Source organism: Otolemur garnettii, unplaced genomic scaffold, assembly GCF_000181295.1.
Source record: "Otolemur garnettii isolate 467f Iridium unplaced genomic scaffold, OtoGar3 scaffold00261, whole genome shotgun sequence".
Lineage (NCBI taxonomy): Eukaryota > Metazoa > Chordata > Mammalia > Primates > Galagidae > Otolemur > Otolemur garnettii.
Genome location: NW_003852656.1, coordinates 766634 through 780225, shown reverse-complemented (window position 1 = coordinate 780225; position 13592 = coordinate 766634). Strand labels below are relative to the sequence as shown.

Sequence of the window (13592 nt, the reverse complement as noted above, 5' to 3'; positions counted from 1 at the left end):
CCCAGGAGTTGGAGGTTGCTGTGAGCTGTGATGCCACAGCACTCTACCCAGGGGGACAGCTTGAGGCTCTGTCTCAAAAAAAAAGAGTTCTGACCCATTCTTTACTGGTGGGTAACAATTGTCCAACCTCTGTTGTCTGTGAAAACAAAGCAGGGGGCCCTGCAACCCAGCAAGCAGCTGTCAGGGAAGCTGGCAAGGAAGCAAAGAAATGTCCCCATCAAGGACAAGATGGCAGCGCTGGGACCCCTGCTGGTGGGTAGGAGGAGGCAGAGGCCCACATCCTCATTCCTGCCGTGCTATCTCCGTTGCTGGTGCCCTGGCCAAGTGGGTCTTCATTGCATCTCCTGAGCCGTACTGTCCAGGCAGGCTGCCCTAAGCACTCCATCTAGCTGCATCTCAGCTATGTGCCTCCCTCTAGACTAACTCCATCATGTCAGTTGCAGCTCCATTCTCTAGATCTCTACCTCATCCCAGGCTGGCACCAAATCAAACTGACAGTGGGTGCCCCAACCTGTCTGATATTCCCAGTGACTTCCTTTTGCCTCAATTGGTAATATCTGGCCTGAGGCAGTTTAGGCAGACACAGCCCGACTCCCTGGCTCCGTCCCCCATCCTCCCACACCTGGAGGCAGTGAGGCCCTTTACTCCACTCCACCCCAGCTAGGAACTGTCCTTCCTGATACCTGACAGAGTAATCACGTCTCTCCCCACCAAATATCAGTAACGGGCAAATGTGTAATTTCAGCAGGTATCTTGGGATTGGTTCAAAGGCATAGTGCTGTAAACACCACCTCCTCCAGCCACGCATGTAAGTGGACATACGTGTAATTGCTTCCAGTGCACACGGGCTGCCCCTGAGCCTACTCCCCCCAAATAGAAACCAGCTGGTTTCATGGCCTCACAGTGTTGTAGGCCTCAAAATACCCAGGAGGGTTTTTAGGCTACGGGTTACAAACTCAGATATTCCCACAGAGCTGGCAGGTCACCTCACCTGGGGACAGTGGGCCAGGTATGAGGCACTGGGGAGGTGGGGACAGAGTCTGTGGCCCCAGGGCTAGTATCACCAAACAGGAGCATGGGCCAGGGGCTGCGAGATCTCCTAAGCTTTCAAGAAAAGTCTAAACTCTGGATGTTTATGTAAAAGACCACAATTTGTTAATGTAGTCACTAATTCAATTGGTTTAGGGTGGTAGTTTTCTTTTTATGAACTGAACAAACCAAATAGAACTGGCTTCAGGACAGACACCGCCTGAGCCCAGCCCTGCACTTCATAGATGCAGAGCGCACAAGGAGGCAGCCGGGGCTGGCCAAGGTACAGCCCAGGTACAGGCTCTTGTGACCCCACCCAGCTAACACACCCGCCGCCGAGCATGCTGTGCATGGGGGAGCAATAGGTCACTAGTGAGCCCACTCTGCAAAGTACTCCGGATCCCAGAAAGATGTTCTCTGGGAGGATTCTTTGCCACCAGCAGGGCATGAGTACAGTCTCTGCTGGACCTACATGTCAAGGCCCTTTCTTCCCTTGCCCTGGAGCCTGGAATTCAAGTTTGGGAAATTGCTACACTCAGGACAGTCTTGCTGCAGCCCCTATGTGCACAAACAGCCTGGGTTGGAAATCAGAACCATATGGTGCTGACCTGCCCTGCGGGGACTGCCCACTCACCCCCCTCACCCACTGGCCAGCCCTAATGAGGGCTGGGAGGGAGTGCAGAGAACCTTCACACAGGAATTTGCATCCCAGACTGGAACCTCAGACCCCAACAGCCTTATAATTTGATGAATTGTCAACATCTGGGAAATAATTATTAGGCCCTGGCCTAATAATCCTAGTAAGCCCTCATCTAGGGGCCCCATCCTGGTGCATTTTGAGGGCTCCATTCCCTGACAGGAGCCGTCAGCATTAATTACAACCAGAAAGCAAGACACTCAGCTCTGGCCAATTTGAGCATTTACTCTTGTCTGCATCTAAACAGAGCCAGTTTATTGATTTAGTCCAGTCTGACAGATGCTGGAGCTGATCCTTGGGAAGACTGGACCACCGTCAAGAGGATTGATGCAGCAGACCAGGGTGCAGGGCCAGCCCTGGACCCCTTCCTGGCCTGGAGTCCATGGGTCATCATAAGCTGTCACTGGCTGATAAGTGCTGAGAAGCTCCCAGGATGAAGCCACCGTATGCTGCACCCTAAACTTATTTCACCAAGAAACCTCCCTCTTTGCCACATTGTTAATATTTCTCAGAAGGTGGTTCTCCAGAACTATGCTTAGGAAACACTCCACAGGGTAAAAGAGGGAAGGAGAAAACCCCCAAGGTAACAGGTGGCAGCAAATAGCACAGCCCTGCACCCAGCTACCGGCCCCTTGGAAGGCCATACAAAGGTCACTCCCAGCACTGTCCTCCTAGGGCCAGCGCAGGCCCCAATTTTGCATTGGCTCACATGTAAGGCCTTGTGACTTGAGTTGGTCTGGGAGAGGTAGAAACAAAGGAGACTGACCTGGGACTTAACTTACAGGTGTCATTTGAGGGGAGAATGGCATGATCTGCACTTTACAGTTGGGGAAACTAAGGCCTTGGAACTCCCTGTTCCTGAGTGAGGCAAGGGACTGAGCCAGGTTAGGGAGTCTGCCTGTCCTGTCCAGTGTCCGTGGCCAGCCACTGGCCGCCTGGCTTGCTATTCACATGCAGCCCAGGGCTTTGTTTGCTCCTCACACATCCAGAAACATCCTGGAGCCCAGCTGATCTCCATGGGAAAAGAGTGATTTAAAGCAGAACTGAGGCTTGTAAACAGTTGTGGGGTTTCATGGAGGGCAGAAGGCGCTGAAAACCTCTGGTGGATTCCACAGCTTTGATCAGGCAGGGGAGGGAGCTAGAGGGAATCAGGCGTCTTCACGCATGGTGCTATGGCATCTGTGGAGCTAGGGCTCAGAGCAAGGATGTGAGTAAGGCCCAAGGCCAAGGCCTGCTTCTGTGAGCTGTTAGTGCACCTGCCCAAGCCATCTTCCTTCCTGTTCCTCCTGTGGGAGATGCAGCAAGAGCAGTAAGGGGCAGCTGAGAGCATTGTTAATCTGGGGCAGGCCAGGGCTGCCTTCAGAGAACAAACCCCACCACCAGCGCTGCTATGGACATGCCTCTGCCCAGAGTGGGGTTCTGCCTTTCCAGACCATCCCTCTGCTCAGAACAGCTTGTCACTGGCTTAGACACTCAGCCTAGGCTCTGCCTGGTGCCTGATCACATTCTCCTGCCCCATATTTTTGGCTCCCTTCAGACCAGCCCCTGGCCCTTCCCTGAAGTGTTTGTCCTCCTTTGAAGTGGCTTCAGAGCCAGCCTCAGCCTGTGGAAGCGCTCAGTTTATAGATGGTCCTCATATCTCACACCTCTGTTGCTTTGCTAAGACTCAGCCAGGTCCTAAGTCCATTGAGGGGTGTTGGGGATGCCCACTAAGGCTGGAAGCACTGTTCTCTTAGAGGCCTACAAAGCAGAATAATGGTACAGAGAAAGCTTGCAGGATAGAATCCTGTTTCACAGGATATAACCCTGTGTTTGCAAACTTACTTGGCCACAGAACCCCTTTCTCCAGGCAAGCATGTTGACACCATGCTGGACAGTGTGCTGTGTGGCACCCATTTGAGAAAGGCAGTACGTAGGTAACTGTGGACAGAGTCCATCCTCTGGAGCAGGCATCCTCAAACTATAGGCCACATGCGGCCTGCTGAGGCCGGTGTTTTTGCCGCCGCTGCCTGTCCTATTTAGCAGCCAACTCGTCCCAGGGCCCACAGTCCGGCCCTCCAACAGTCTGAGGGACAGTGAACTGGCCCCCTGTTTAAAAAGTTTGAGGACCCCTGCTCTGGAGGCTCATAGCCTAGTGCCCCCAGCCCAGAGGGCAGTCCAGCCTCCCCCAGGACAGAAGCAGAGGTTAGAATCACACCCCATGGCCAGATAAACTGGCTTATGCCAGTAATCCTAGAATTCTGGGAGGCTAAGGCCGGTGGATGGCCTGAGCTCATGAGTTCAAGACCCCTGAGCAAGAGCAAGATCCCCTCTCTACTAAAAAATAGAAAAACTAGCCATGAGTCATGGCAGGAGCCTGTAGTCCCAGCTACTCGGGAAGCTGAGGCAAGAGGATCACTTAAGCCTGAGAGTTTGAAGTTGCTGTGAGCTGTGATGCCATAGCACTCTACCCAAGGCAAAAGACTGAGACTCTGTCTCTCAAAAAAAAAGCATCATGCCCCCAAGCCAGGCAGTTCCATCTGACTACAGGCTGTCCCCTCTTCTGCCACCTGTAGGCCCCTCTTCAGTAGTTCCCAGTGACCTCTCCCCACTCAGCAGCCTCCCCGAGTGTCAGCCGCTTACCCAGACAGAGAACTCGAGGGTGTAGGAACCACTTTCTTGCCCAATTCTTGCCCCAGTCATCATGACTGTGGGTCAGGTCCATCCCCAGGCCAAGCCTCACACTGTCTGCTCTGCCAATATTCACACACAGTTTTGTCTGCTCAGCATCAGCTCTGGGCCCTGGTTCCCCAGGAATTGACTTTTCTTTAGCCCCATGTGGGTGTTTCCAGAAGCACCAGGCATGCTGTACCCTCTGCCTTTCTTTGGAAGCTATAAACTTTTACTTTCTTAAAACTCTGATCCCTGAAAGTCAAGAGCTCTGTGATCCCAGATATAGGCAGAGCCCTTGGTGGGAAAATTGGTTTTCTGTCACTTATCAGGTTTCTCACACATCAGAAAGAGGCCTTGGGGACCAAGGCTGTACTATCCATGACCCACTAGGGACACTCTTGGAGTTGGCAGAGGGCCTGAAAAGGCAGGACGCCTACAGTCACTGTTAGAAGGGGGTAACCAGGGGTCCAGCCATCGGGACACTTTGCAGAGATAGCTGCAGCACAGAGACATTTCCCCTGGGGAACATCCTGAGCCCCTGCATAAGTCCCTGGGACTGGGCCTGAGGTCCAGCAATGGACCAGCCTGAAAAGGGCTGAACCAGGACACTTGCCCCAGGGAGAGGCATGCCCAGGCCTGGCGCAAGGGCTGTGGGCCTCATGCTTCAGGAGTAAGGCTCCACAGAGGGCCTTAAGCAGGAAAGCAGTGCACATTTGCACTCTAGAAAGTTCCTCAGGGCAGTGTGTGGGAGGGACTGCGCTGTCAGTCCAGAGTAGGGCATGGGGATAATGCCAGGTGGCTTAGCTGCAGGCTCACTTGATCTACCCATCTCCTCCTGCCAGCCCCTGGCTTCCCTGACCTCACAGTCCATATCCCCAAGGCCTGCCATCGGCAGTCTGCTAACTTCCTGCTTGTCAAGAAAGATGAGCTTTATTTCATTCTAATCTGTACCTTTCTGTACTTTAATCTCTTTTTTACTCTGGTTTGCATTATTTTTTTTTAATCCATGCAGATGTATGGGGAGGGGTTTGCCCTGTGTTTGGGCTCAGCTCAGTAGGACCCCAGGGTGCATCAGGGCCTAGGCGCATGGTCTATGGGTACTGCCATGCTGGAAGAGGCACCCAGAGGCTGTGGGCAGTGGGGACAGAGGGGCTTCTGCAAAGACATTCAAGGATAGTCTTGAGCAGGAAGGAACTAGAAGTCAGGCAAGTCCTCCACAGAGAGCTGGAGGGCAGAGAGGATGGAGACCTACAGCCTGAGGCTTGGGCTTCAGCCCTTGCCGTTAGCAGCATGACTCTGGACAAGGTCTCCCCCTCACTCAGCCTCAGTTTTCTCCTCTATCAGACAAGGACACTACTCCATACCTTACACGGTTGCCCTGTGATTAAGACTGAGTGTGGGGCTGGGCACAGGGGCTCACACCTGTAATCTTAACACTCTGGGAGACCAAGGTGGGTAGATCTCCTGAGCTCAGGTGTTGGAGACCACTCTGAGCAAGAGTGAGACCCCTATCTCTACTAAAAGCAGAAAAATTAGCCAGGCATGTTGGCATACCCCTGTAGTCCCAGCTACTTGGGAGGCTGAAACAAGAGGCTTGTTTGAGCCCAGGCGTTTGAGGTCACTATGAGCTATGACACCACAGCATCCTACCCTGGAGCAACAGTGAGACTCTGTCTCAAAAAAGAATAACAACAATAAAATCATTTAAAAATTAAAAAATATAGCCAGGCATTGTGGCAGGCACCTGTAGTCCCAGCTACTCGGGAGGCTGAGGCAAGAGAACCGTCTACACCCAAGAGCTGGAGGTTGCTGTGAGCTATGATGCCACAGCACTCTAACGAGGCCAACAAAGTGAGACTCTGTCTCTAAAAAAATAAAATAAAATAAAATAAGACTGAGCACAGGAGCCACAAAGAGCTCCCAGAAGAGACCCAGAATGGAGCTGGCCCCAGGGTTGGGTACAGGGTGGAGACGCCCAGCAGGATGTGGCCCTGAGGAGGCCATGAAAGCTCATGGGTGGTGGGTGGACTGCCAAGGGCAGCTGGTCTTGTGCATGAAGATCCAGGGAGCAGGACAGCCAGGAGCTGGCAGGAGACAGGGAGTTTGGGCAGCCCCTGGGGAGGTAAGGACAGGAAATCTTTACCAGGAGTCTTTGGGTCCTGAACCCCCAGAACTTTGGAATGACCCCACTCCCCCTCTCTTGGGACCCTAGCTTCCTGATACTCAAACTTTCAGGGCAGTGTGTGGGAGAGACTGCCCTGGTTTCCTGCCACCAGCGAGGCCCTGGCCACAAGCCCTCCACAGAGTGGCTGCTCTCACGTCATCTGGGGAATTGGCAGATTGGCTGTCTCTACTCGGGGCAGGCTGGAGGCTGAGCCAGGGAAACCAGCAGTTTATCTCCTGACCCTGCAGGCAGGTCGCCAACTCCCACCTACATCCAGAGCTAGGGAAGGAGAGACCAGTTCTGCTGGAAACCAGGAAAGTCTTCCCAGAGTAGGAGATTGTCCCTGAGGAAGAGTCAGCTCTCACTAGGCAGAGATGGCAGGGGAGAGCATTCCATGCAGAGAGAACAGCCCAAGCCAAGGCATGAAGACGGGAAAGAAGCCAGAGAGCTCAGGGAGTGGCAGGGATGCAGAGTGACCAAATGGCAGAAGTTGTACCTAGCCACAAAGTACCTATGGTGGGCAAGGAAGTCTGTCCCCAGCCAGTGAAAGCCCAGACAGGCAGGGACAAACCTGAACAAAGGCTGTGGGAGTGTTCAAGGCGGGGGTGGGGAGAAGGGTGTCAGAGATGCTGGAGTCTGAGCTGCCCTTCCTCCTCAGCCTCCTGCAGGGGCCCTCCTCCCTCAGTCTTGTTAAAGCCAACCCCCTAAATGTTTCTGTCTCTCAGTAGCTCTCTAGTATTCCAGCCCTCAGGATGCTCTCTATGGCTCTGAACAGGCAGAACTCTTTATTTGTCCCACCTTGCCCCTTTCCATGCGGAATTATATGTATTTGCACACACATTATCTTTCTTGCTGTATTTCCCTGGTGTGACTTAGCATGCATTTTCTAGGCACATGTCCCGTGGCCAGGCCTCATTCAAGCACAGAGGATCAGACCCTTCCCTGACTCTACCAAGGAAGGCTTGTGTAGACCACACGTTAACAATACCTCAATGTAATGTACAACAGTTAGACTACATGTTGGGGGAACAAGGAAAGATGGCCTGGTGCTGGGAAGTAGAGAAGTTGGGGGGCTTCATGGAAGAGGAGATAACTGAGCTGAAGATGTACAAAGGAGGTGAGGGTGTATAGTGGGTGGGAAATTTATGCAAAGGCTGGAGATGTGGAGCTTGGTGCAGCATTGCTAGACTCAGGGTTAAGTGTATATGGAGATGAGGGGAGAGTTGGGGGAGGATTGTGGGGGTGGCAGAGAGCAGGTCAGAGTCCTCTCAACCCCCACATGGCTGCAGTACAGTGGTCACTGGCCCTCTGCAGACTCCATGGAGGCCCTGGAGGTCCCTGAGATGCTCTGGCTCTCAGATCCTGCCCTAGTGTGATTTGGCTTCTCTCAACCTTTACTTTTTTCCAAAAAGCCCACAGCAATGCAGAAAGCTCAAAGAGCCTTCGAGACTCCAGCTCCAAGTGACAGAAATTCAATTCAGGCTAGCTTAAGGGAAGTCCAGAAGTGTTAGTCTGTGCACTGAAGCATGCAGGAGTAGCTGCGGCTTCCAGCCCTCAATCCTGTCTTCCTCTCTGTCTCTCAGCTCTGCCTTCCTCTCTATTGGCTTTTTCTCAAGCCACATGGTGGCCATGGGAGTTGCAGGCTGAGCATCATCAGGAGAAAGAGTCCTCTCTCCCCTAAAGCACCACCATTTGAAGTCCCAAACAACGCACTTACAGCTCAGCTTGCATTCCAGGCTTGTCCCAGCTGCCAGCACCCTGGCAGAGGGAAAGCAGTCATGTGCCCACCCCAGCAGTCACCAAACCTCATGGGTTGAGACGAGGTTGTCTTTAAAGAAGAACTGGGGCTCTGTTGTCAGAGGAGGGGATTCTGGGCATCAGATGCCTCCCCGCATCCTGGCCCCAGTCTACATGGAATGTACCCAGACCCCTGGGCTCAGGACAGGCTTTATTTTCTTGTTGCTGACCTGGGTCGTAAGACCAAGAGGAAGTGCCAGTCCCATGTATAACCGTTTTTCTCTCTCTCTTTCTTTCCAGGGACCCCTGGGTCTGGATGGCAAGCCTGTAAGTGATAACAGGGAGAATCTAGGTGGTCTTGGAATGGGGATGCCTCTGTGGGGCTGGGAATAACCACAGGACACCAGAGGGAAGGGGCCACTGGGAACCTGGTTTATCACAGACAGAAGCCATTTGGGTGCTAGACTTGAGTTCAAATCCAGCTCCTCCACCTGCCGACACCCATGCAGAGGCCTCTCCACCTTCCATGCCTGAGGCTTCTTGTCTGTGAAATGGTGCATTAATCCCTCCCTCACAAGGATGTTATGGGGTTATGGGGAACTGTGAGCAATATATTCCCTGGTGTCTGGTCAGCCCTCAAAGCCTGCAAGCCCTTCCCAGCAGGCTCCAGGCAGAGAGTGGCTCTGGATATATTTTCAAGCCTTCCATTGGTGGGCATAGGGCTGAGTTCTCAATACCTGGGCCAGGAACCTATAGTCCACAGGCATCCTCAGCAAATCAATGAAATGCATGGAGAGACATGAGCACAATTAAATGAATCATTGGATGTGGATAGATGGATGGATGGATGGATGGGAGGGTGGGTAGGTAGATGGGTAGATGGATGGAGGGTGAGTGCATGAATGGATCAATTGATCAATAAGTGGATGGAGGGGTGGGGCCATGAGTGGATGGGTGAATGAATTAACAGACGTACAGACAGAGAGATGGGTGGATGATGGGTGGGGGTGGGGGATGGGTGGATGACTCTGAATGGATAGGGCTCAGACTCTGAAAGGCTACCTCCCTTAAATGAAAGGGCATTTCTGGAAATGGGATCTCTGTCCAATGCCTGCCTTACAGATTCTAGACAGATACCTTAGGGCAGTGGTCTCGTCACTAGCAGCAGGCACAGGCAGGTGCTGGCCAGAGAGAGACTATGGTCTCTGAGAGGACTGACAAATGCATGTGCCCCTTCCTTGCTAAGAAAATGCCAGCAGGCCTCCGCTGGTGACCCCAAATCCCCCACCTCACACATGCTGAGGACTGAACTGTGGCATTTCCTTGGGGGCAGCAAGGGCAGTTCTCGTTAAGGGCTGACAGTTGTGTGCAGTTTTCCACTCAGCTCCCCACAGCTCTGCTCAGCATCACAGGCCCTCCTGCCCTCAGAGCCGTAAGGGAGGGGGGGCTAACTTAGGCCTCCTCACTCAGGCCTGTTCTTTCTCTATTTTCCTTCTCCAGGGACTCCCAGGCCCTAAAGGGGAAAAGGTGAGTGATGCGGGAGGCTGTCCAAGTGTGATGGGCTGATGAAGGATGCCAGAACCTGCCTCCAAAACTCAGTTCCAGAGTGTGACCTTCAGCACCTCATAGCCCCTAGAGCCTCAGTTTCCTCATCTACAAAGCAGGGCTAGCAGTGCCTATCTCTCTCTTTTTTTTTTTTTTTTTTTTTTGGCCAGGGCCGGGTTTGAACCCACCACCTTCAGTATATGGGGCCGGCACCCTACTCCTTGAACCACAGGCACTGCTCAACAGTGCCTATCTCTTAAAACAGTTACCAGACTTACATTTCACAATTTAACCTGCTGAGGATTGAGTCTGAGTTCTCCTGGCACTGGGTCATAAGGTACAAAACTCGAAGGCACAGTCTGTCCAAAATGTTGAGTTTCCAAAGTAATTAATCATGAAGAGGGGGTACCAGGAGGGCCTGGGGAATCAAACGATGATTGTTGCTGGTATTGTCTGCAAGGAGGACACCTGTCAGGAAGATAGATGGCAAAGCGTTATCTTTGCAGCCTCTGTGAGAAAGGCCTGACATTTGGTACTAAAACTCATACACTGTCCCCCTAGAGGGTAGGGATCCCCAAGTGCCTTGGAAGAGAACAGGGGACCTGTGAGTCCCACTATGGGATCAGGGGAATGGGTGGCCAGGACACACTGAGGTATACTTCCAGGGCTGGTCCACATCCACCCCCAACCCAGAATTTGGCAATGGGGAAGTGGGAACTGCAAACAGAGGACCTGTTGTGAAGTGGCAGCCTAGGTCCAGAGCAGGGCAATGTTCCAGCCCACTATCAGCAATGCGGTGGAAAGCCACAGGATTTGGTATTCAGGGCCGCAGCTTTGCCTTCTTACCCCATCACCAACTGGGGAGAGTTGCCTTGGACAAGTTGTTTGGCTCTGTGGGTCTCAGTTTCCCCAGCTGTAAATTAACACCAACTTCACAGAGCCATGGGGGATGTTGCATGAGGTCATGGTCCGAATGTTCATCAATAATAAGAGGTCGGTGTTGTAATTACCCTCTGGTGACTTCCCACTGGATCTGACTGATGCCACTGAGGCACAGATGTGATTCAGTATGGGCTTTGTAGCCAGAGAGGAACCAGTGTCTTGAAATCTATTGCTGCATGATGAACTGCCCTGAAACAATCCATCATTATCATCCCTCTGAGAGAACGAGGCTGCTGTCTGTGCCCCCAGATGCTTGAGGGCTGGCCACAGATGAAGAAACACCTGGTTTCAAGCCCTGGGTCCGCTAGCCGCTAGAGGTGGATTACATGGCTGCTCCACATCTCAGCTTCCCCATTGGAACTGGAGATAAAAATAGAGTTGCATGTTATTTTTGTTAGAATTAAGTCAGACCATATATGTGCAGCACTGAGCACTGGGTAACCACTCCATGGGAAACGTGAAGAAATAAGGAAAGCAGCAGTGATATATCTCCCTGTTTTTTGTTCATAGGGTGTACCAGGAGACTTTGGCCCCCAGGTAAGAACTAAGCAAACCTCCCTCACCCGCCCACACCACGTGGCTTTCTGTAATACTAAGATGCAGCTACCGCTTCCCCTGGTCCTCACTCTCTAGTTCATCACAGAAAGAGGTTTGTGAGGCAGCCCCTCCTCCACCCATGGCCATCCCCTGCACAAATGGAGAGTGTTCGGCAGATGTCCAGGTCCCAGGCTTATCACTGTGGATAAGCTGTGGACAGTGGGGCTGGCACTGTCCCAGATCCAAAACTAACCATGCTGAGGGCAGGTGGCACCCCAGGAAGAGGGAAGGCTATAGGCCAGCAGACCTCAGCCCAAAGCTCAGCTCTGCCACTTCCCAACCAAGTAGACTTGAACAAGCCACTTTTACTTCTGAGACTCTGCTTGTACCTCTGGGCATGGGGTAACAGCCCCGATCCCAGCAGTTGTAAAGATTCATTGCATCACACAACCCAGTGCCCCTTGGTGGATCAGTCTCCTACCAGCCAACCCTGCCCCTCAATGTCCCCTGGGCCCAGGGACACAGACATGCCTGAACCCAGGGTCTCCTAAACAGAAGCTTAGGCACAGTGGAGCCTCCTGAGGTGGGCCCCACAAAGCAGGTATTGGCAGGTAGTCACTTGAATGGCTGGCCCTAAACAGGTGCCCTTGCCATTTCCGGCACAGCGCAGGCAGGAGGCAACAGGAGTACTGACCACAGAAGTTAAGAGGTGGGCATCAGCCACCCAGAGGTGAGCCAGAGAGTGGCACACACCTGGTGGTTTTTAAGCAGACTGTGGGATGGAAACGATAGCTGGTGGACTAGTCACCCAGGACAAGCAGCTGCGAAGCCTAGAGGTGGAAGTGGATGGGGGGTGAGAGAGCTGCTGGTCCCAGAGGAGGGCAGATAGGGGATGAGAAGGCAGGTGCTGCAGAGAGCTGGAGCTTTGTGGTCAGGCGGGGCTGGGTCCCTGCCCACACTGTGGTGGCCCTGAGCCATGAGCTGGAGCAGGGAAGGCGCTAAGCAGACTGAGGCTCAGGGGCACCTCTAAAGGGTGCTCATGCTGAGTTTTGGCTGCTGAGAAAAATCCTTTTGCTTGCTGCCCGGTGGATGTATGGAAACTGATCTCCCAAAGTGGGGGATGTCCACACTCCAATGAACTAGACTTCCAAGTCTCATGGCCACGAAAGAGCAGATTTCCTCACAAGACCCTCACCTCTGCCCTGTCATCTCACTGTTTCAATCATCTGAGAGACAAACCCCTCCCCCGCTGGGAAAAAAAAAAGAAAAGTTTAGAGACTTAAAACCACAGCATGTCATTTTCTCTGGTGGTCCCTGGGCTGGGCCAGGAGCCCAAGGTGATGGCGCCCTCATGTGACCATGGGCGATCCGGCAGCTGCGGGCCCCTCCTCTGGGAGCGCCCACACAAGGCTCTCCCTATGGCTCTCCCTCCTCCTCATGGCCAGCAGGAGTCCCGGAGGGGCAGGAAGCTGGAGCTGCCACGGTCATGTTAATAGCTATACCCAGAATGGAGACAGCATCCTTTCCACTGTGTTCCACTGGTTCAAGGGGCCATTCAGAATCAAGGAAGTGGAGAAATAGGCAAGAGCAGCAAGGTTGCAGAACAGGACAGCCTGCTGGACAGAAACAGGTGCAGGGACACTCTTTAGAGAAGGCATCTGTGCACCCAGGAACAACGCTGCCTTCCTCTGGGCTGAGTTTAGTGGCTTTGCCCCCAGATGTGGAAAGCCTTATTGTGTTTGAAATCACCCTCCTGCCTTTCTGACCACATAACCTGTTGGCTGACTAGATGGTTTTCCCCCGGCTCAATCCAGGCTTTATAAATAGAGACTGCCATGTGTACAACCTCCACGTCCTCAAGGTAGACTGGCCATGGTCGGGGCGGTGGGGGGCGGGGGTCTGGGCCCACTGTTTTGCTGTGCTCCCCTTGACTCATCCCACATTTCCAGGGTTAGGCCTCAGCCATCCAATGTGAGGGAGGAGGGAGTGTCTGGGGAAGAGCCCAAGAACCTGCTAGGTTCTCCTAGAACTTTCTGGCATGCTTAAATGTTTTTCAACCTTTTTTTTATCTCACAGCACACTTGAACCTATAGTTAAACTTTTGCAGCATACTTAGATTACGTTGATCAAAAAGAAGAGTAAAAAAAGGAATATATTTACTGTGCTTTGAACTTCTTTTGATAATAAATTAATTAATTTGGAGGAGGTCAACAGAGTCTCACCTTGTTGCCCTTGGTAGAGTTCTGTGGTGTCACAGCTCACAGCAACCTCAAACTCTTAGGCTTAAGC

The 13592-nt window shown here is 52.7% G+C and overlaps 1 protein-coding gene across 1 annotated transcript in view; it reads left to right on the top strand.

The window, feature by feature from the left end:
• COL23A1 (collagen type XXIII alpha 1 chain) overlaps positions 1 to 13592 on the top strand; it is a 344194-nt gene that overhangs the window by 309647 nt on the left and 20955 nt on the right. Inside the window, exons 6-8 of the mRNA XM_012813370.1 lie at positions 8580 to 8606; positions 9780 to 9806; positions 11277 to 11303. Coding sequence (XP_012668824.1) covers positions 8580 to 8606; positions 9780 to 9806; positions 11277 to 11303 — 81 coding nt within the window. The remainder of the gene's footprint in view (positions 1 to 8579; positions 8607 to 9779; positions 9807 to 11276; positions 11304 to 13592) is intronic.